Source organism: Grus americana, chromosome 3 (genome assembly GCF_028858705.1).
Source record: "Grus americana isolate bGruAme1 chromosome 3, bGruAme1.mat, whole genome shotgun sequence".
Taxonomy (NCBI): Eukaryota; Metazoa; Chordata; class Aves; order Gruiformes; family Gruidae; genus Grus; species Grus americana.
Window position 1 is genome coordinate 103,363,763 of NC_072854.1, and position 23,446 is coordinate 103,387,208.

The following is a 23,446-nucleotide window of genomic DNA, read 5'->3' on the forward strand; positions in this document are numbered from 1 at the left end:
ATCCCGGGCACACGGTATAATGCCCTGGATAACCCCGACCCTGTTAATTTAATGCTACGCTAACCTGAGAGTGTGTGATTGGAGCTCAAGTGTTGGTTTAGAAAAGCGCCTCTCCATGCTGGGACCAAATTCGCCTTCTCTGTCCACACCCCGCCTTTCCACGCGAAGAGTCTCCCAGCCCTGCATTCCCCCACACCCGGGACACCTACCTTTCCGAGAGCCACGCTTCCTATCACAGATTGCATTTCCCCCCCTCTCGAATCAACTGTGCAGTTTCTTAAACCCACGTGCCGTGCCGTGCCCTGCCTGCTGCGTGGGGCTTGATTTCACGCACTGTGCCACGCTGCGGACTGGGGCTGCCTGAAAAGCGCCGAGATCTCGCGTGGGGGAAGGAGCCCAGGCGTGCGGGGGACGCGCTTGCAGCCCCCCTCGCACCTCGCTGTCGCCCCCGCCGGGAAAGGGGCCGTGGGGGCCGGTGAGGGCGAGGAATCGGGGCGCTGCCCCTCTCCCCAAAATCGCACGCACAGCCCGAGGGACCCGGCTGCTCCCCGAGCGCTACCTGCCTGCACAGCAGGCTGGGAGCTGACGGACAGGCATTGCTGTGCGCGGAGCGATCAAACCCCCTTATCTCCCCTCTCTTTATCTCTCTTCTTTTTTTTTTTTTTTTAAATTTATTTCCCTTTTGATTCCCCCAAATGGGGGTTGTTGACTACAGCTCGTTACCCGCGCTGATACCAGGGCAATCATTGTCAGGGGGTCTAGGCGCTACAGGAAAAGAAAAGCGGAGGCAGAGGGAGGGATCCAACCTCCGTTATCTCGCTGTTACTAATTCCCAGCCGGCTCGGACTCAGGGGACAAGGCGATCGCTTAACAAACCCTCCTCCTCCTCCTCCTCTCCCTCCACCACTCCTTCCTTCCTTCCTCTTCTCCGGCACATTTTCTCCCCCGCGCTCGCCCACGTTTCATTCCTCCTCTTCGGGAGGAATAAGCCGTGCAAACTCAAACTAAAAAAAAAAAAGGGGGGGGGAAGAAAAAAAAAAGAAAAGGTGGGTGGGAGGGAGACAGGAGGGGAATAAAAAAAATAAGAAAGGGGAGGGAGGAAGAAAAGGACAGAAAGTGTCTGTGCCTGATCGCTGACCATCTGTGCAAAAGGTGATCATTGTTAGGTACTCACATGGCTGGTGGCAGAGCAGCTCTTAGCAATTAATAAGTCTCTCAGCTTGAGCTCTTCTTTCCCCTTTTTGATGGTAGTGCTCTCGGTGTGTCTCTCTCACTCACGCACACACACACAAACCCGATCAGATGCTTCAGGACCGGCCACTTTGCGAAGGGAACAACACGGGAGGGTTTGTATTACTCCAGGTTCGTGTGTGTAGCCTATAAATAGCGAACTTTTTGATGGAATCAGCTAACAAATGAGAGGAGAAGGCGTAATTTTGCGCAGGGAGCCCCCCTTTCTCTTTGCAAGATTAAAACCCCCAGGCAGCAGCCAGAGCTAAAGTTGTGGGTGTGTAGAAAGGAATTTAACTTTATTGCGATGGTGCGAGAGATTTTTGTTTGTTTATTTGGGGGGGTTGTTGTTCCCCCCTCCCCCCCAACCTATACATTACATCCTCCCTGCCTGCCTTCCCAGCTAGGGGCAGGAACTGACCTGGATTAGCACCGACTTTAACTCCAAGTTGGGAATACGGTGCGTTTGCGGGTTTATTTTTTTGTTGTGGGTTTTGTGTGGGGGTTTTTTTTTTTGGGTGTGGGGGGGTGAGGGGCTCCACGCGATATCGGGTGGAAGTGAGGGAGGATGGTAGGCAGGCTTTCCTGAATGTGCCCTCACTTTGAAATCAAGTGGGGAACAGAAAGAAAACAGGTCGGAATTTTTTGGGGGGTGCGTTACTTCGGTAGGGACGAAGTGTTTGCCTGGAGCTTTGGGTCAGCCACGGAGCGATGGAGCCACTCGAGAGAAAACCCCGAGAAACACTCGGCTGTGGGGCTTCCGCGCTCCCGCGGCGCGGCCAGCACACGCCGCCCGGGCCGCCCCACGCTCCTCTCCCCGCCCGACCCCGCGGAGCCCCGCGCACGCCGCGCCTCCTGGCTGGGCACGCGTGGGCGCCGGACCCATGGCTGGGCACGCGTGGGCGTCGCGAGAGCCTCGTCCTCGAGCGCGCCCAGCGGCCTGGCCCTTTGGGGGTGCGCAGCAGCCCCCCTCGCTGCCGCCGAGGGAGGGAAGCGGCGGCGGGGCCGGTCCGACGGCTCGGCCGGGAGAGCCGCCCCCAGCACGGGGTCCGGGGGGAGCCCCCGGCTCCAGCGCCCAGCCTGGCCTTTGCCTCTGGGAAAGTGCCCTCGGGGCCGGCTCCCCTCTGCCCTCCCCGTCTTTTGCTAATGGGCTGAGAGGCATCGGCATTTTTTGGCCTTCCCTCGTAACGGGGGACAGTTACCTGTCTCTGGAGGACATTGATTTGCGGGAAGCTTAAGGCTGGGTCCCTGTCAGCAGAGGAACTGCCGCTGATAAGGATCCTACCGCGGCAGCTATGAAGAGGTTTTCTCCCCTGACAGGTACCTGACAGGGCTGCCCGGGGAAGAACTGCTGACCTGTCTAAAGAAATATATCTGCGTCTCCCAGAATGGCAGGACAGATGGTGCCAGTTCGCGCCGTGGCGACTTTTGTCGATGGCATACACTGAGCGGAGTTGATGACTGTTTTGTTTTTACGGCGGGGAGGTAGCGATGCCCTCAGACATCCCGTGGCACGGACTTTCTGTGAAATGTCCGCTCCTGTAAAGGCGCCAGCGCCGCGGAGACGTGAACCGGCCGGGCAGGGGGGCAGCGGCAGCGCTCCCGCCTGCTCCTGCCCCGTCCACGCATACGTGACCCGCCGCAAACACGCCGAAGGCGGCGGCTCTTAGTATGTTTGCTAAAGCCGATCGCGGCTCTGCGCCCCCAGTTGCCCCCAAACTGACCCTAAGGGGCGCCCCGCGCTCCCCCCCCGTTCCCCTCCCCGGGGAGGCGACCGTCGCTGAGCCCCCCCCCCCCCCCCCGCTGCGACGCCGGGCAGGGACCTCGGCCAGCCCACGGCCCGGCCCCAAGCCCGACACGCTGCCTTTGTGCCGCCCGCGGGGCCCACGCGCTCCCTGGCCGCGCGGAGACGCGCGCGAACCCGTGTCAGGCAGCGCCCGGAGGGTGCAGGCAGAGGCGCTGCGGGCAGCGTGTGCGCGCTTTGTGCACCGCAGGCAGCCCCTCACGCCCCTCACGTATTTCCTCGCTCCCCTTCCTATAGCTCTGCCGTGGGGGGGCACAGCCGCACGGACATACAGCGGCCATACGTGCAGCCTGTGCGCGGCGGGGTGCACCCGCACCCCCCCCCCCCCCCATCCCCGGTGCGGGCTCCCGCTCCCCGGAGCAGCGAGAGGCGACCCGAGCCCCCAGCAGCCCCGGTTCCCTGCGCTCTGTGCCGGGCATGCAAACGCCTTTCCTCCGCCGGGCTCCCAGATCCTCTGAAGTGATGGTTTTTAGCCTGGCGCGCTGGTCTATCCATATACATTTCCAATCTCATGGCTCATAAACTATTAGCAAAGGGATTTCATTATTCACCTTCTGTATCCTACAAAGGAGAAAAAACCCCAAAAACAACAAAAAAAACCCCCCTCAACCCCCAACCAACCCCACGCTCCTAGTAACAACGAGGCCCGGGCTGGGTTTAAATCACGGCACTTGCGGCCGCCTCGGCGTGCAGCGCGGCGGGCTGGCCGGTCGGCGGGGGCCGAGCCGAGAGGAGAAGAGCGGCTCGGTCCGGGGCTGGCGGCCGCGGGGGCTCCGCGTCCCTGCGCGGGGTTTCTCCGCGTGAATTGTGTTTTACTGGACACGGAGAAAATATTCCAGAGAAAAGAATAAAATCTTGGGGATGAAAGGAGGGCGGACGGCGGCCTGAGGCAGTCTGTTTGGTTTTCCTTTTATTTTTTTTTCCCCGGCAATAAATACCATTAGGAGTTATTTAGTTCTCTACTGAAATCTGGCAGATTACACTCCAGGGTGCGAAGTACAAGCTCCGCGGTGCGATGCGGCTGGGGGAACGCGTTACGGCCAACCGAGGGTCAGAGCCCGCGCACGGCGCGACGCTCCGCGGGAGGGACCGGCCGAGCCGGGGGAGTGTGTGTGTGTGTGTGTGTGTGTGTGTGTGGGGGGGGGGTTCGGCGGCAGCGAACCCCCGCACCAAGGCCTGCAAAGAGCCGGTGTCAGGCCAGGCTGCAGGCAGGGCAGGCAGGGCAGGCAGGGCAGGCAGGCAGGCAGGCAGGCAGGGGCAAACGCACGCCTCAGCAGGGCGACTGTAGCAACGTAGGACCCGATCCAGGCAAAGTTACTGAAAGCCTGGCTTGAGACAGGGATGTTAATACGGTGACACCTAAGTTAGCGGTTTTTTTTTTTCCCTTTCATTTTCTTTTCTCTTTTTCTTTAAGAAATAGGATGTGAAAAAGTTTAGACCACGACGTAATTATAAAAACCAATATAGCGAATTTTAGAGAGAGACCCGCTTCGCAATTTTACACCGAGGAACAAAATATTCCGGCGAAGTCTGGGGTCATGACCGACAATGGAGCAATGTTCTCTCCCTGTTTAATATACATGGTGTGGGAAATGAAGGGAAAACACAGCTAGCACCTGTAGTGCCAAAGGAAAGAAAAAATCAAATTACTACATCATATTTGGGGGCTATTTTGCAGGACACTCTTCAAAAATAGACCCATATTTAATTATATCTCTAATGATTTTCTCTGCGCGACTGCTAGTTAATAGTAAGGAGGAAATGAGGTTTCTACTGAATTTTTACATTCTGCTATCTTAAAAAAAAAAATAATAATTTCCTTAGGTGTTAATCGCGCATCTGGGACTGCAAGCGACCAATCTGGACCAACTTGTAATTTACACGTTAACCTGCCGAAGAAGCAAACTCCCTCCAAAAAAAAAAAAGTATGTGTATATATATATATATACACACACACACTTTATAGCTGTACGTACAAGGCAGGATCGGCGTGACCCTGGAAGCCTCAGGGCTCTCCTCCTATTTTTTTTTTAGGGGGAGGTGAACTCCGAAAGGGATGAGGAGATGCACAAGTAGCGCTGGGGTTAAGCCCCCGCCCGCCTCCCCGGGGCCGCCGCCGCCCGCGCAGCCCCGCGCATTTTGCGCGGGGCTGCGCGGGCGGCGGCGGCCCCGGGGGGGGTGTGTGTGTGTGTGTCCGGAATCCCTGAGCAACGTGTGTGAGCAAAAGGCCGTGGCAGAAAGGCGGAAAATTTGGGCTTTTCAGGAGGTGTGTTATAAACACCAGTGGGAGGTGAACACAGCCTCACGCGTGGGTGCTACGGCTCTAGACCCTGTTTGGCTGCTCCCCCCCTGCGAAGCACAAAGAGAGGTCTGCGACCTGAAATACAAACTCCTTTTCTCTCTACTTTTGCCTTGCTAATGCTTTATGTTTGGGGATTTTTTTTCCCTTCCTTTTAAAATTAATTTTATTTTTTTCATTATTATTATTTTTTTCATTATTATTATTTTTTAATTCCAGTACAGACTTCAGGAAGGTTAGATGCCTGACTTGCTCCCCCCACTCCAACACAGGGACTGGAGTATGTTACTGCCGAGTTATACTTTAACTTCTCCGCAGGTAATAATTAAAGAGCTTCTTTCTAAATCTCTTTCCCCTCCCGAAACACGGAGGCTTTCTTTCGCAATAGATTATATTGATCACACACACGGGCACGCTCTCCTCAGAGCCGCCGCTGATCGTGCGCAGCAGGTAGAGCCGCCTGTGAGCTGCTCTCCATTCGGTGCGTTCTCTGCACGCTCTCCTGGACCTTCCCCCATATTTCTTTTTTTTTTTTTGAGCTGAAAGGTTTCTTTACAAATGTATTTCTCTAAACACTACCAAATCCCCCCAAAGAGGAAGCTCCATATGCAAAAGGCGAATGATAGTGGCTCAGATACACACATGCAGGCTTTGGCTATACCTCCAAATTTCATCCCATAGTCACACTGTGGATGAGTTTAAAAATAAGAGGTATAGAGGGAATAAAGTCACTGACATCAGCAGGGGAGTATCTCTGGTGATCGGGAAGACCTCCAACTTTTTCTAGCGGTGATGCTTTCCAAAGAAAACCTTCAGCCTCGTCCAAACAGCCGTACTGAAAGTTTTAGGGGCTCTTGGTTACTTGAGATCATAAATTAATCTGCCAGAGAAGTGCGGCACACACCTGATATCAAGGGAGGGTCAAGAGCCGGCCAGTTCCAGCTGGTCCCGCATTTGATTTACCTCGGGTTGTTAAGATGTATGCTGTGGTGTTTTGATAAGAAAAAAGGAGTCAGCAGTTTGATTTGGCAATTCTTTCTTTTTTGTTTTTTTTCTCTGAAGTTTAAGCGAAGGAATTTGTTATTGCTGTTGGGGTGGTTTTTAGTAGAGGTTCTCGATCTGCATGGGGCTATCTCATCGCTTACTGTTAACACTTAACAGTGTTTCTTACTCTCCTGAGTAAGCCAGACAGTGGCATGAACTTTTATGCAGCTTGTCTGCCGGAGGCCTCCGGCACCTCTGGCCTGCGCCTCCGCAGAGCTTCACCCCAGCCAGGGTACTTGGAGCAAGAGCAAAGGCAGGGGCCATCACCCAACTGGTCACACCAGCAACCTGCTCCGTCTTGGCAGAGCCCTACCACAGCTGTCCCCCTCACGCCTCTCTTCCGCAGGGCCTTGTCCCTGAGTTGCATCAGGCCCCTCAAAAATAAGTGAATTATTGTTTTATCCTGTACAGATGAACGCATACAAGCCGCAGGGCTGAATGTGGGAGGCTGCTTGTTCTTAGCTGAATTAAACTATTATTTGCAGACCTCTCCTGCACCCGCTGTGCCCTCTCTTAGAGCCCCCCAAAACTTTCAGTCACAGAGAGTTAGAAAATACAAAAGGGATGTTATCTCTGACCTGCAATACTCCAGACCGGAGGACCATCGCGCAAGTAACACCCCTTGGAGGTGGCAGCAACGGGTGCATAAACGAGGGACTAGGAATCAGATCGGGATTTTTGGATTCTACCCCTATTTTTTTCTCCTTTTCTCCTATTTTAGTTTCTCTGCCTCTAAAATAGGAAAGTAATAGCCACTGACCCTATTGCCTTTCCATGAGGCAGCTGATGTCTGAAAAAAATCAGAAATCCTCAGAGGACATAATCTGTGACGATATTCTAAGGTGGATGGGCTGCCATTCCTTGTATTGGCGTTGGCAAACATTTCTCAGCAGAGACCATATTTTCTCTTGCATGTAGCTTTAGAAAAAACATCGTCACTTAGGCTGAAAACTGATATGCTGACTGTCTGTACCGGGCAGATTATTTTGAAAATACCTGCCAAAACAATTTGTCCATTTCCAAGAACAAGGTTATGGAAAAATAAACAGTTTTGCTCATACTAAAAAAATGGAAACTTTTTCCTTTGAAATGCTCTGCTGCCCTCAGGCTTTGAAGCACAGACTCAAAATGTGACCTTTTTTTATTTAAAAAGCGCCTTTCCCTTTCTCTCTGAAAATGTATCCAAATACGGCTAACTTGCAAATATTAGAAATTTTGTGATGAACACACTCTTGGTAATGATTTCTTTTATTCTAGCAGGAAAAAGGAATGGCTGAAGATTGGCCCTCGCTGCGAACAGGAGCTTAAGGATACAGTGGTGAAGCTAGATTTCCCCTTTAATCCCCACCTCCAAATTTTCCCTGTGAGCCCGAGCTTTGGCGCAGGATCTGAGAGGTAGGAATCCTATCTCTTCTAAGCTCCGAATGATTTGAAGGTTGTGTCAAGAAGAATGGTCTCCGCATGAATACGACGGGGAGACAAAAAACCCCCACAATCCAGCCTGTGACAGAGCAGGCGATAGAAGCAGCCAGGCAGTCCAGAGAGGAAAACTGGGACTGGTGTTTGAGGTGGGAGCCTGGGACTGATTAGGTAAGGAGATGCAGAGGTTGTGCAGAGAAAGCAGAGAGAAACCGTTCGGTTGAAGAGCCTGGAGGGGAGAAAAGGGACTGGCAGGGCAAGGATAGCAAAACCGACTAACGTCGTCAGCCAAGAGCAAGGATGCGTAATTGCAGGATGTCCAGAGTAGCTGGGCTGAATTTCATTTGAAACATGGTAGAAATTCTGAAAGTCAAAATGTTTTATTTCACTATTTTTAAGTGATGCAGTTCAGCTGCATCATTATGGCTTTTTATTTGGAATAGAGTCTGCTTTCTAATGGTAGAAAAAGAATTAAATGACCTTCAAGAGAAGTATTTCTGAGCTGATTCAAAACATTTTTAAAATGATTTTTTTTGTGTGTGTCGCCACCGAACTGAGGAGATGTGTTGTATATTCAACACTAGCCGCAACATCAGGCACTGGGATGTTAAAGAAATGACTAACCTGAGGGTTTCAGAGCACCTTGATTCAGTCTCCGTACATTATGATACATGACCACACAGATTTTATTCCACAAATTTCCTGAAGCAGAAACGAAACCCTGCAAGGTACCCTTCCTCTGGGGAGAGTTCAGAACTTTGTAGTTTTTATTCACTAGATTCCTGTCTAATTTGTCAAGAATTGGGTACGGTTCATGTACAAGGTAGAGAATTACAAGCAGAGAAAGCAGGGCTTTGTGGCAAGGCGATAGCTGAATTTTGCCTGCTGAGTTCGCTTCCACTCCCCTTTCACCTCAAAGCTTCTACAACGTGGGGAAAGTTGCCGCAAGAGGTAATGATTAACTGAGATTTTCATATTATGAGGGCCCATCTTGAAATTTTGGAGTTGAGTAGGCTGAAGTGAATCACTCAGTACCACAGACAAAATCTGTGGGACTGTGCATTGACTACGCCAAGCGATGCAGAATGCCAAATAGATTGAAAAATCAAGTAGACAGTATCTCTAATTGGATACCCAAAATTAGCAGGCATTTTTTTAAAACTTTTATCTCATTTGTTCAGAATACAGATTTATTAAAAAGGATAGGATGATCTCATCCCTTCAATTTCAGGTTGTAAAAGATGTTTGCTAAGCACCCAGATACTATAGCATGGTAAGGAGAGGAACAGGAAAAGAACAACAGAGTTGGGTTCAGATCAGGATTTGTGTGCCCAGATAAAACCTACAGCCCCATACAGGTGAGCTTAACAGTGGAAACTAGCTCCTGAAGAAAGCTTTGCCCATGTACTACTCTGAATGCCAAAGGGGTGCTCGTGAAGAAGATCAAGCAGAAAAGTCCCACTGCCCTGTCAAATTGCTTTCACATACCATTGCGCAAGAGCGGATGAAACAAAGGCTTTGTGAAGTTATTCATGAAAAGGGAGAAGGAGAGGGAGGAAAAAAGAGGGGAACAAGCCCAAGGTATCAGAGAACATGGAAATAAGGTGCTGACCCAGAAAAGACCCAAGTGCATGTCTCTACCGGTGAAAGCACTTGTATCTGGGACACTTCCATTTCAGGTGTACACCACAGCGACTTGCCTTTTGCTTACCGCACAGTCTCTTTCCCTTTGTTTTTTAAAGTCCTTCCAATTGCTTCAGAACTAACATTTTTCTACTACGTAGTCTGAATTTTGAGGAAAACAGGTTTTTTCCTGGAAAATTCTTGATCATCTCCAAGTACATGATGGTGTCATTACAGGCTGACTGATAAAGCATCTGCACCAGGGTTTGGTACTGAGCAGTGTGATTAGCTTTCATTCTCTCACTTCCTACTGCTTCCTACTGGCTTTAAATGTTTATAGAGCCTGTAATGCTCTTTTAATTTCAGAGAGAGTGTGTGTGTATGTGTAAAATATTATATGGCTACACAAGGTTTATCCCTTACCTAATTTATTGCTGTTCTTGTTAATTTCCATTAAAATATAGGGTTTTGCATTGGTTCTTTGATTTTTCATTCCTTATCAATTTTCATTCCTTGATTTTTCATTTTATTCAGCCCCACTGCAAGTTTAGTGGTATTCGTGATATCTCACTTACTTTAACATATGTTTTTTATTTTTGGGGAGTTGAGTGCTTATGCAAGGTAGCAGGTTGATAGCTTTTAGGCAGTATTTCAGCTCATCTGCTGATCAGGTACAACACAGGTAACACCTCTGTCCTACCAAAGTTAAGCATATAGCAAAATGGTGACTGAACTGGAGAGTCCAAGTACCCTCTGACTTTTTTTCTCAATAAGCACATATTAAATTGCTTATTTAGTTGGTTACACCACCAGCACCTATCCACGGGGAACTGGACTAAAAATCTTCAAATGATTTCAGGTGGATGGATTTAACGTTAACAACCCAGATTGCCCTACATGGGGCTGGATTTGAACAAACAAGAAGAAAAAACCCTACTCTTCAAGTTCTGTTTTCTGAGGTGCAACACAGAGAAGTTCCAGAATCGCTCTCCCTTTTAGTGACAGCGATAGGAAGTGCCATCACCAGGCATGTGGTCCTGACCTCAGTTGGAGGATCCTTGGCCTGGAGTCAAGCAGTCACTGCACTCAATGAAACAGCCAAATTAACTGTCTGCTTAGCCATGGATTAAAACTCATCCACTGATCCAAGACAGTGAGACAATAATTTGCTACTCCTACTTTGCTTCACAGCAGATCCTCATGCAGAATAAACCTGCAGTTCAGCATCAGGTTTTATGCCCAGAAATAACCACAGTGGCATTGTGAAATTGTACCTGTAATAACTTGAACAAATGGGATAAATAAATGCAAATATAAAAAGAGAAAACTGATCCGGATCTTAGTAACACAGAGACTGTACGAGAGCAGAGTATAAAGACAGCTTCAGGAATCCTGATGCAATCAGCAGTCACCATTATTTTGATGGTGACAAATAAAGTGCCATTTCCTCTGAGCAAGGACCTCTTCAGCATCGCTTTTACCACCACAGCCTAACCCTCTGCTTCTCTAACAAACCACAGGCTTGATTGAAATGTTATAGAGTAAATTGCTTAATGCTGTCTAGAGACCTCAAATATGTGAAGTACCCGGTGCATCAAAGAGAGAGCTTATTTCAGAACCAAGCATAACAAAACTGACCTGCTAGAGAACAGGGCATCTGTCTTTTTCCCGTTGGTATTAGATGCTGCGCTTGGATTTCGTAACAAAGCAACGTATGCTTCCAAGTCCATCATTTTTATACCAATATACAAGACAGAACGACTAATATAATCTCACTTATGCAATGCAAGGGTGGCCATCTGGCTGCTTAGGAGCTGATTTTGACCCAGATAACAGCAAATGTTTTTGTATCAGAGACAAAAGTTTTAGGTGTGACATCCACATCTCCATTGAGCAACATTAATAAAACCAGAACAAACAATTTCAAGATGTAGTACAAGTCATGTTGATGGAAAACAGTATATTCACTGCTGTATTTATATACCCTACATTATCAGCCTCTTTGCAGACCTATATTCCTTTCATCATGGCCAATAATAATAGAATAGAAAAAAACCAACCAACCAAACTTTTCTCAGTGTATCTGACCTAGTCAAAGACCTAGTATTCATGTCAATAAAGCTGTTCTATTGCTTGTGATGATAATCCTACATCATCCCACCCCCAAGGTGACTATATCTCAATCTTGAACGAATAGATCACTATATAAAAGTATGTACGTACTTTGATGTACAGTAATCTGACCGTATCTATCTCTGTGTATCTTGGAGGCTCCAAAACAATGGTAGGGGTCACAATAAATCATTTGAGTATAAGGTTAACACTTACTGAAATAGCATTGCAGTATTTTGTAGGTACATGTTCAAAGGCAAAGGTTTTATTCATAAATACACCAATGATATAACTGACTTGGACACTCCTAGCAGAAATTTAGACAGAGGAGTAAAACAGAAGTTTATTCTAATTTTCTGGGTATGAGGATGCCTCTTCCTACTAGTGGTGCCTGGTCCATCCTTGTCACACTCATCGTTCAGAAGCTCCCTGCTCACTCACCCATATCACCAATAGAAGGTGAAAGGCAGAGTTGTCTGGGGAAGTAAATTTCAGATGATGAAGATTCTCTGGACCTGCTGTGTGGCCTCAGTCGTTCACTCCCGGGGAAGGTTTGCAAAGGCATAAACAGCAGTTTGGCATCCAGTCTAACTTTGCACAGCCAAGAGTCAGCCTCCCTCAAGGCAGATGAGCGCCTGTCTCTCACCAAGTTCAACTTGTCAAGAAGAGCTACAGTGTTTACACTACTTTCATGGGGTGTTTGGTTCTTCCTCCAGGTTTTTTTTTGTCAAGGTTACTCCACATTTATGTGAATGAGGAGCATATACAGGCTTAGTTGTGACACTTAGCAGAGAAGTGCTAAGTGCTTGAGATCTGGCAGCTATAATTTGTGACTTACTAAGTTTGCAGATTAATTTAGCTCCCCCTTCAAAAAACAGAATAGTTTTTAAACTAAGTATCCACGATAAAATGTTTTAACAATAACTAAAGTGAAAACTCTGTATATTTGAACTCTCACCACTGAGTGGGAACTACTGTAAAAGAGGATGTTGCATGCTTTCATTGCTAACATACTAATGTTCTGTCCTGTGTAGAATATACAAGTCAGGGCAGCAGCGTGTAGAAAGTTCAGTAAGCCTCCATCTTCTGCATGGACAAAATGAGTGATGATGATGAAGGTAAAGGGTGTAGAATTGCATGGAGGGTGCTGATGCTGAAGATCAAACACACTGATAAGTAAGGGTGCTGAGGTGAGTAAAATCAGAAATTACTTCCCAGCCATCATACAAGTCCTCAACACTATTCCTATTTTAATGATGTTATTACTGTTATCTACACCTGAAAAAATCTGTATTTTTTGAGTAACCACACATTTATTTCAACTCGCCTTCATAATAAATCAACACACCTTGGGTATTTTCTTCATCAAAATGCAGGTGAGCTTTTCCTAAATACTGAGAATTGTACAGTTAATGCTAGAGTTTTAATTTAAAAAGCTAAGGAAAAGCATTACAAAAAAAAAATCTAAAATGAATTAAACTGTTTTATTTAGTGGAAGAATAAAGATCTACAGTATACATATTAGAGTCATAAATGTACCAACATTCTTAAATGTACTAATATATTTAAGCATGTGACTGAATCAAGTAATGGACTGGAACAAAGCGTATGATCAGCAATGCTGTATTCAGAGTCTGTTTGAAGATAAGCAGATGGGGAAGTTTAAACTCAGAAAAATAGATTTTTAGCCTAATAAATTTACCTCCCAGAGTCTCTTTTTTTGCTGTTTGGCAGTACGCTCTTGGGGTGGGAGAGCTACACCTATTAATCTGAAAGCGCAATGGATCCTCTCTTCAGGAATAATTTTTCTTGCCTGCATATTTATACCTTCCCCACCCTTGATTTAGAAACTCATTTATCTTGAAACAGATGGATATCAAACCCTATTCTTTCTTCAGATTAGAATCTATCGGGAATTGCTCAGACATATCAGTGCCATAGATAAAAAGAGATTCAGACCCTTCCTACTTGGCTCCTTCTGTGGAGATGTTACGACCTGTAAGCTCTGCAGGTGGTCAGGCTGCTAGGGCTGAATTCCCCAGCTCCGCTGTAGCTACAGAGTTGTCTTCTCCTGGAGGCAACTTGGGGCAAGACTCTTATCGTAGATGACCCGACTTGTCTTCTGGGGCAATCCCTTTGCTCACAGCTGCTGCATCCTCGCACATACTTCTGAAGCACTGACTGTACCATCTATTTAAAGAGGAAATTTTTAAAATGGGAGCCACTCAATTGCTGGACAAGTATTCTCTGTGCTTCAGACATCACCATCCAAAATAAACCAAAGCTGACTGCGTGAGTGTTCTTTCACAAGACAAGCAGAACATTTTCTCCTGCCCAAAAGAAAACTTTTCTTGTTGACCAGGAGATCCTATGCTGGATCGTACCAACGGTCTGCCTACGTCAGTGTGCCACCTCCCACACTAGCCGGAATCAGACATATCCAGGAAAAAATGCTGGAAATACACTGTAATCAAGTGGAAATTACCTCCTGGAGGACTTAGTCTGGTGTCTAAGAGTCAAACAGTGACTCTTGCTTCAGTCAGGGGAAGAGCTGATCAACTTTTACGTTCTGTTGGATCACAACTGATACATTAATATGAAGGTACTCAGAAAAGAGTGTTCATAGCATCAACATCAAAGAAGCCAAAACTTTCAAGGCTGTGCGAGCACAATGGCAGGTTTCTCTTTCAGTTCATTTGTTCTTCCTTATTAAACAACAACTATTTATAGCAGCTATCAACAAGGTGAATTTTATGTTCACCTAAAACAAATGCATTTCAGAAGAATAAATGATGGAGTTGTGTTAGCTTTAATGCAAAAGATTTTGTTTCTGAAGGCTTTACGATTTTGTTTCACAAAGGAATGAAGAAGATGATGTGATTAGCATGTAGAAAAAATACCTGTGGAAGTGCTAGTCACTATAACTGTTTGGTGAACATGATACTTATGGAATAGATAGGGAGCTTTCTGATCTGGCTTGCAGACACTTTGGGGAGTACCACTGATTTAACTGAATCTTAACTGTTGACGCAACAAACCGGTGCTAAAAATGCTAAAAGTTCTGCTTGTGGATAGCCCAGACATTTGATGCTGCTTGCTTCGGGCCCACAGTTAATTTTTAACATTGTGGGGACAAGCCAGTGACCCTGTGTTCTTGCTCAGGAATGTCTGAACATTCACTGGCTCCCAGTTTCTACTGAATGCCCACTCTACAGGAATATTTTGGTGTTTAAAGATGGTGTTTAGTTCAATCTTTTCTGTGTTGCTATCGACTTTTCATCAGACATCGAGCTCTGTGGAATAGTGTGGCTTGGGAGTAAAGGTGCATCGAGCTGTGAGAAAAGTTTGTAAAAGCTAAGGACCACCACTCAAGGAGGAATTAAATGGCTTTTGATTATAATTTCTTATTAGGTTTAAGAAACAGCTTTAATGAAACCAAGATGGACCACTTTGAATGCAGTAAAATTATGACTTTAGCTTGAAATAACAACAACAGAAATATATCAGAAGTAGTAAATTAGGACATTGTGGAAGTATGATTAAGAGCTGTGCAACTAGTAATGCAACTGAAAAGACACACATACTTATTCTGAGTTTAATTTATTTGTGGCTAGCAAGTTATGTTTAAAAGAAATCCTATTCACTGCATATTTACAACTTTATCATACAAGGACCATAAAGTGGAATTATATTGGGTGATTTATTTTGTGGCTGTTTCTTTCTGCTTCTTTGTACACATCTAAATCATGAAGAGAAAATGAGAGCACTAGCAAAATCCTAATACTTTATTTAAAACAAAAAGTGTAATTGTTCAGAAATAGACTATTGACTTTCACTGGGTTAAACAGCTCATGTACTGATTAGGTTTGAAGCTATAATTGTTCTTGTCACCCAAACTCTGCTCAGTCAATATCTTTTTATCATATACATTTTTAATCACATATTAATAAACAAGAAGGTGTGCTTTATTGATGGCTGGATTAGTCTATTGACCAACTCAACAACTCTCTATATGGTTTCTGAACACAGAAACAAGGTCAATGTGTAAAGATGAGGAATAGTACATTCACCAACTTTAATATACTTCATTCTGGTAGTCTACTTTTCTTAGAAGTGAAATCTATATAGTTTCTCCAATTGTTTTTAGAAATTATTTCACATTTGAAACAATCTCGCTGCTGAAGCCCATTTTGGGTTGTGTTTCAGGAAATAAAACTTCTATGTGCCCCTCTAATTTAACATAATTTTGTACCTTGACACCAAGCTGTGTTATTTTTTAAACCTTTGAGGATTCAAGATTTCAGACACTTGTAGTTTCTTACCAAGTAGTCTTTAATTACTTATATTTTGGAAAATATTTAGACTTTTCGGATTCTCCTAACAGCTAACCTTCTTCATCCTTCTAATCAGTTCTTTTCATTTTTGTCTCTGTGAATTGTTCTTGTGAGTATTCCCCTCAAGTAATTCAGGTTTGGAATGATGGCCTCTAAAACAACTGTATAAAATTAACAATTAAGACATAATAGAACACGACAGTACCCGTGTGTATTCTTTCCTGTCAGACAAAACCTCTGCAGAGGAAATCCCATTCCCCCCTTTTTTCTTTTTTAAATTATTGCTTTTATTTTTCAAATGGATGGAAAGTGAAATATAAATAGATCTTTTCATCAGCATCTCCATTTTTACAAAACACTATTTTGCAATAGAAAAGTATTAAATTGAAAATATGTTGATGACTCTGCCTGTCAGGCATTTATACGATCACCTAAAACCAAAAGGTGTATTGGAAACCGGCTGACTGCCAGCATGCACAGAGGTGCACATCAGCCAGAAACAAAGACAGACAGTGTTTCCAACCTGAAGTTTGTAGTCTTTAAACCCCTCCAAATGATTTTCTCCTTACGTATGAGGTTAAAATAGGTCAAAATGATCAACCACTGCAGTATCACATATCTGTATCTCTGATTTTACCTACGCCTTGTGCCTGAACCATTTAGGTGATGAGATGGATGCAAAAAAACCCAGAAATCTGGCTCGACTCCCTTTAAAACCATACGCAGAGGGGCTATTGGTTTGCTTTCTCACCACGCAGTTCTTCAGATGCCTCTCAAATAAGCTCCATTCCCCGCTATGGACTACTGCTCACAGTAAAGAGAGTCTGTCTGAAGAGGTCTCTGTGTTTCTTTTTCCCCATCCGAGAGCTGCGTTTTGCCGTTGTCTCCCAAGTACAGTATTATCAGCTTTGTTTTCCAAACTTATTCATTCATTTATTATCTGACTACATTTTTACTTCTTTTTGGTCCTTTTATGCTACTGGTTAGATTTATACAGGGTTTTTTTTTTTTGCGGAAGAGGGAAAAAATATCTCAGTACAATCCAGTAGTGTTTTTCTGTGCCTTTGACTCTGGAGTTTAAAAGATGTACCAATTTTATTCTTTTTTGTGAGTGCTATTCCATGATCCTCAGGCTGTTGGTGAAGGGAAACACTTAAAAGCCGTATACACTAAGGGATAAAAATCTAGTGTAATGATGAAGAGAAGTTGCTAGTGTAGTGATATTAACCACCAACCAATAGCCCCCAGGCACTTCAGTTTCAAACGGGGAAGTTTGAGAACGCTAGTGTAGGAGAGAGGATCCTTCACTCCACTAATACCTCAACATACTGCGAAAGGGGAACTGAGGCAACAGCAGAGGGTCGGGCTGAACTGCACATTACCACAAGATCATCTCAGGAAACAAAAGGTGATACAGAAATGCATCCAAACCAAGTGCCGACTAAAATCCTGCAGATGACTAACATACTGGCAAAAACCATTCATATTCACATGAGTATTAGCTCTCTAAAAGTGCCAAGTCCACCAAGATGTTGTGTAGAAGTTCTGGTCATGTAAGGTAAAGCTTCCCAGAGGCACCTTTTAATTGGTCTAATTTTCCCTGCCAAACATCATCAAAGTTTTAGATGTTCAGGCCAGGTCTTGTCACTTCACTATTTCATCACTTTTTGGATTACCTACTCCTGCATAAATGTTCTCAAACAAATTTGCTGCCCGTGTGTTTCTCTCTCTTTCACATGCACACCTCCTTCCCTAAGAGTCTCACTGAATCCTTAAAAAGTAGAGAAAGGAAAATTATGGAACATGAACTACTCTTCAACTCCACAAGGTAAATGGCTGTCCAGATACTTTTAAATTTCAAGAGCACACAGAGGAAATCTTCCAGCACTTTAGGAACACAGTCCCCTCTACTTCCACTTAATTTCTGGCCTTTTTGAGAAAAAACCAAAACCAAAACACAAGAAAAACTAGCAACTATGCAAGCCGTAGATTCCATATGCTACTCCCTATGTAGGTGTGTAGGAAGTATATGGAGTTAGGTAAGCAAAAGCATTTCTGGGAAAGTTGTTATTAAAGGGAAGGCAACTGCTGGAGCCAGTTTATGAAATGATTGAAGTGAGTACTACGCACAATGAATAGGCTGATTTCCATAGTAGGAACACACCAAATCATGCCAGCGTGGGCTGACTCACCACAAATAGATGGGTTTGACTCTTGGCTCTGACATTGACTTATTACGTGGCCGTAGGCAAATGCCTACACATTTGTTTTTACTTCTCCATTTATATGATTTGGATAATACTTACATACCTGAAGGGGATATTTTAAGATACAATATGTTTAAGATACTACAAAGATTTTAAATGCTGTAACATAGCTAAGCCTCATTAACACCGTCACGCTAAAATAAACACTGGGATGATTTAGGTAATGTGGTACATGTTCCCGGAACCGGGGAACTTTGCTGAACAAAAAGCAAAATCTTCAAAGAGCCAGAGGAAAGGGAAGGTACAACCCATTGTAAAGCCAAACTACTTTGCAAGGGTGGGTGAATTTGTAGGGGAGGAAGAACAAGTTTGTTTAATAGGCAAGAGTTCAGTCTTCATTAATTATTTAAGTGGTTGGGCAGAGCTGAAAAGCAGCACGTGCTCAGGAGTGGGTGAAGAAAACAAAAACTGTAGGCCTCAGATACCCACATGTATTGAAGCTAGGAAGGACTTTGCTAAGGTGAGACCTGAGGGTTTGTTTTTATTTCCCATATAATGTGAGAACATGAGTGTCAACAGAGGTCCTCCTCATTCGGACCTTCCTCTCCTCTCAGGAAGGGGGTATGGCCCTCTCCGAAACAGCACAAGGTGCTCTGAGGGCTCCCCAGGACTGGATCATATGAAAAGGATGATGCTTATCCTGCTGAAGTTTTCAGTGGGGGAGAAGAAGTCTTGGCATGGCAAGAGATGGGTTGGACACCCCTGTGAAAGAGAAGACCTCCTGTACAATCACTGGGAGGAGAGCCCATCGTACATTGACTACACTGAACTCATCTGCAGCGAGGACAGAAGGGAGAGGCTCCAGTGTCTTTAAATCCTTAAACCTTACTTACAGCAGAAGGAATGCATCTCTGGGCTTAACCCAGAGAGAGGCAAATCCAACACAGAGAATATCAGATAATACAGCAGCATTAGCACTTCTGAGGTTTTCTTCCCCATTTCTTTTTTTTGCCTTCTCTAAAATATGGTCTAAAAAGAAGGGTGAGGGGAAGTCTGGCAGCATAGAGAGTGGAAAAATAGGATGTGAAATCAGGTTAACTGCTCTAGAAGTAGGAGGGAGAGGCTGGAAGTGAATGAGGAAGGGGAGGAGAAGCTGAAGTGGATGTTCTTGAAGTGAGGGAGATGCGGCCAGAGGGTGGAAAAAGAGGGACTCTCCTTGAGCAGTGGTCAGTGGCAGGGAGTGGGTGAAACAACAGCAGTCGGGTATCAACTATCAAGAAATGAGGACTGGGACAATTAGAGCCAAGATGTATTTTTTTTCATTAGATGTATTTCTTTTGGCATTGTAGTAAACCTGAGAAAAGAAGTTGAGTGGCATAGCACTGCGCAGGTTGTGATCCAGACAGGACTTCCAACTTTTGGAGATAAACCTCAGTCCTTTTTACTGGTTTGACAGGGAAGGAATAATAGTTTGCCCTGTCTCCAGACCAGCTCTGCCGTCATCCTGCTCTGAATGCCCATTCCTGGTTGGAAAATGTTGCCCTGTCCTGTGGCTTGTATCACCCAGGTTAGTCCCACAAAAAGAGTCCTGACTCTCATCTCCGAGACTGCCCAGTGATGCGAAGTGAAGAGTGGTAGGTGGAGAAATCTGGGGGATTTGCCTCCAAAGAGCACTTCTACTCCTAAACAAAGCGCTCTCACAGGCACATTCAAACAAAACAGTATGTATGACTAAGGTAGGCTGGAGTTCTCTCACATCCCACAGAGACATCAACGTTATCTTTAAGTTGCTAGCACAGACTACTCCACAGCTCCTTGGTAGATGTTACCGAACGGGACTATTTGTGTACTTCACACACTACATCTATTTACCTGTCTTATTTACCGCTTATGATGACCCTAAAGATGGGCACTGAATCTAGAACACAGTTTGAGACACTAACACACTGCTGGCTGTAAAACTGTTTCCCATACCAGAAAAGAAATCAGTTTACAAGCTGAAAATGCGTTTGTTAAGTTCTTCATTGATACACCTCATTCGAGAGACACAAAATCAAATTCGTATTAAACTAACAAAGCTGATACATTTTTACTACATCTACAGACCACAGAACACTTTGCTTTCAAGAAAAGTTGAATAAATCACAGAGCTTTCTTAAGGAGACTTCTCCCCTTGTCTTCAGAAAGTCCTTAATGTGACATCTGTCCCTGCACTGTCACCTCTTTTAAAACTAACAAATGCATGACATATAATACAAGATTTATAAATTAAAGAAACCCACCCCTTTTAAGTAATATTCTTTAAATCTCAGTTTCTGACAGTCCTCCTATTTGCTCAGTAACTGTAATAGGCGTATTTTTCAGAAAATAGTGAATAAAAACTGACAAGCTATCGGGGGAATCTGAATGCATAATTGATAGGGGCATAAATTAATATGATTAGGCCTTTATTGGGTGCCACTGCTGCCAAACCTACAAAAGGGGCATGGAATAAAACATGGCTATGTTCTCAGGGCTGATAGACATCAATATGTAATGCATATTATCTCAAGCCTTCTCATGTAGTCTGCTTATGACAGCACTCAACCTAATTGAAATTTTTATCTTTCTGTTGCATACAGACAGTTTTGACTAGCTGCTTCCAGGGAAAAGAGAGAAAGCCAAATGACCCAAACGAAGGTTTCTCTGTTGAGGTATATACCCTTCTTGCAAGTCACTTTAAAATGGCTTTTTGCTTTCTGGTTTTATAAAGCCATCTTCAGAAAGCTGCATTAAAGACAATCCAGGACTTGGTTCGCCTGTCTCCCTTTTAACTAAGCTTAACATTTCCCTAAAAGAAAGAAAAGAATCAAAAGATTTCTTTGTAAAAATCAATATATTATATGCTCACTTCAGCTGAGGCCTCATTTTGCTACAGTTCTTCAAGCTGCGTATATACAGCTTAGGAAGAAATCATTTTTCTATTTACTATGAAATTTTTAACACTATCTCCCTCCAGACCTGCGAGGAAAAAGTAAAAAATTAAGAGTTATTTCTTGAACCAACACACCAAATCCCTCCAAAAATGTTGGTCAGGGGATACGGTTTCATTTAGAGAATTCTAAATTATTTTTAAACTTTTTCTTTCCTTTTCAGTTCTCTTTAACTATGAATTCACATACTGTGAAATGAAAAGCCATGGCAAAAACATGATAGCCATCAGTTCTAAAACACTTCAAGTGTCTTCTGTCAATGAGAATGTAATCAATATTCACTTCCCATAAAGGGTTTTTGCTTTGATGAGTCAAAGTTGATTAAAAAGTTTCACATTTAATATTTTGCTCTTTGCGGAAAAGTTCTGTACTGCGTGAGTGTTCCTGAGAATGCATGCTACCATTACTAAATATTTTTATTACAGTAGTGCTGGATGTTGTACAAATAAGATAAGGAGTCAGTTTCCACTCTGTTGTTTACAGTCTAGAACTGGATTATCCCTGGAATAAGACACATTTAACCTGTAAAAATCAAAATAAAACACAGAGAGGGGCAGAAATGCATCCAAAAACTCGTTTTGGCTATACTGAAACTCATTTCCTAAGATAAAGGAAATAAATCTACTTTTTCCTTCTGAAATATATTTAAAAGCCTATGCATTTACATTGATAAATACAAATCATGTTATTGGTTATTTTCATACTGTAGCATGAAGACAAAGGCAGTATAGCTAAATGTCATGGTTTAACCCCAGCCGACAGCTGAGCCCCACTCAGCTGCTCGCTCACTCCCCCACAGTGGGATGGGGGAGAGACTCAGAAGAGTAAAAGTGAGAAAACTCACGGGTTGAGATGAAGACAGCTTAACAGGTAAAGCAAAAGCTGCACGCACAAGCAAAGTGAACCAAGGAATTCATTCCCCACTTCCCACGGGCAGGCAGGTGTTCAGCCATCTCCAGGACAGCAGGGCTCCATCACGCGTAACGGTGACTTGGGAAGACAAACGCCATCGCTCTGAATGTCCCCCTGCTTCCTTCTTCTACCCCCAACTTTATATGCTGGTGGATGGTGCGGGATATCCCTCCGGTCAGTTGGGGTCAGCTGTCCTGGCTGTGTCCCCTCCCAACTCCTTGTGCACCCCCAGCCTACTCGCTGGTGGGATGGTGTGAGGAGCAGAAAAGGCCTTGGCTCTGTGTAAGCACTGCTCAGCAGTAACTAAAACATCCCTGAGTTATCAACACTGCTTTCAGCACAAATCCAAACCAGCCCCATACTAGCTGCTATGAAGAAAATTAACTCTATCCCAGCCTAAACCAGCACACTAAAAAAATTACTTTCTTCTGTTAATAGACAATCTTTTACTCTTCTAACTCATCGCTCCATTATCATAAACAGTAGGGCATCCATAAATATAAAGAGGCCACTCGTTTTGTAGCTTGAAGAATGACACATTGCGTTCTGAAAGATCCATGTTCCTGCACCTGTTATTGCTAGTAATTAATTTATTTCAGAGGCTATAAAGCAATCCCACTTTCATTTTATACCTGCCCTTGGTAGTTGCAAGTTCAAAATGGGAAACAAACCTGCTATGATTTCCTTTCCATTTACATATCACAGACAGAGAGGTCAGGGCAGTTGATGGACAACAAGAGCTCATGAACTTTCCCTCAAGCATGGAGAAACTCCAAGCCTTATTTTGCCCTAATGTTAATTTGTCATATGAATGAAATTTTAATGAAACACATATTGAGAGCCTACCACTGCGTGGTTTTGGTGCTGTTTATTCCTACTTTTGTGCTCTATTGAAAAAGTATTTTCCCTTTTCAAGAAACCAGACTGATAATCATATAGCTAGAACACACTCCGTGTATGCTCTGCAGCATTGTGTGGATTGTCAGGAGGACAGAGGTGACTTAAGGCTGTGAAGATTTAAAGGTTGGGGCCTTAAGTTGTTTTACTATTTTGATTCTGCGTAACTTTGGTACTACTTGGGAATGTCAATATTTACAATTTAGTGGCTATAAATAGAGAAAATACAGGATAACAAAAAATCCCCAACCCCATCAAACACATTGGTTAGAAGATGGCTTCAAGGGATGGCTCCAGATCTTGTTTCTTCCCTAAAATGATATTAAATTCCTGAAGGGCTTCTCTCATTTGAGCATAGCTTGGACTCGTAACTTCTTCAGGAGGTTCTTAAGAAAGGAATTATTATAGGTCAGAAGACTCTCTTGTAGTGATATGTGATGCAGTTTGAGCCTCTTATGAGGCTGATAGCAGAACAATTTCAGAATAGCACTAAGCGTTGCAGGACGATAGTCTAAAGTGAATTTCAGAGGTTTGTGTCAAAAATAATTTCCCTTATTAATCCCTGCTTTCCAGATGATCTGGTCTTTCTCAGG

General features: G+C 44.4%; 1 protein-coding gene and 1 long non-coding RNA gene across 6 annotated transcripts in view; one reads left to right on the plus strand and one right to left on the minus strand.

Moving 5' to 3' along the window:
• Window positions 1-1,315, minus strand: part of ESRRG (estrogen related receptor gamma) — a 407,282-nt gene extending 405,967 nt beyond the window's left edge. For 2 of the 4 annotated variants that reach the window (XM_054818985.1, XM_054818988.1), the window contains exon 1: window positions 1,175-1,315. In XM_054818985.1, the coding sequence (XP_054674960.1) occupies window positions 1,175-1,176 (2 nt within the window). In that variant the 5' untranslated portion in view covers window positions 1,177-1,315. The remainder of the gene's footprint in view (window positions 1-1,174) is intronic. The other 2 variants (XM_054818992.1, XM_054819000.1) reach the window with 2 other exon arrangements.
• On the plus strand, window positions 1,249-11,571 carry LOC129203947 (uncharacterized). Of its 2 annotated transcripts, XR_008576216.1 has the most exons (4): window positions 1,249-1,362; window positions 4,859-4,959; window positions 5,553-5,651; window positions 7,635-11,571. It is a non-coding gene; the product is annotated as an uncharacterized LOC129203947 (long non-coding RNA). The 2 variants fall into 2 exon arrangements; XR_008576217.1 differs by lacking the exon at window positions 4,859-4,959 and having other exon boundaries at window positions 1,253-1,362; window positions 7,635-11,238.
• Window positions 11,572-23,446: the final 11,875 nt, after the last annotated feature.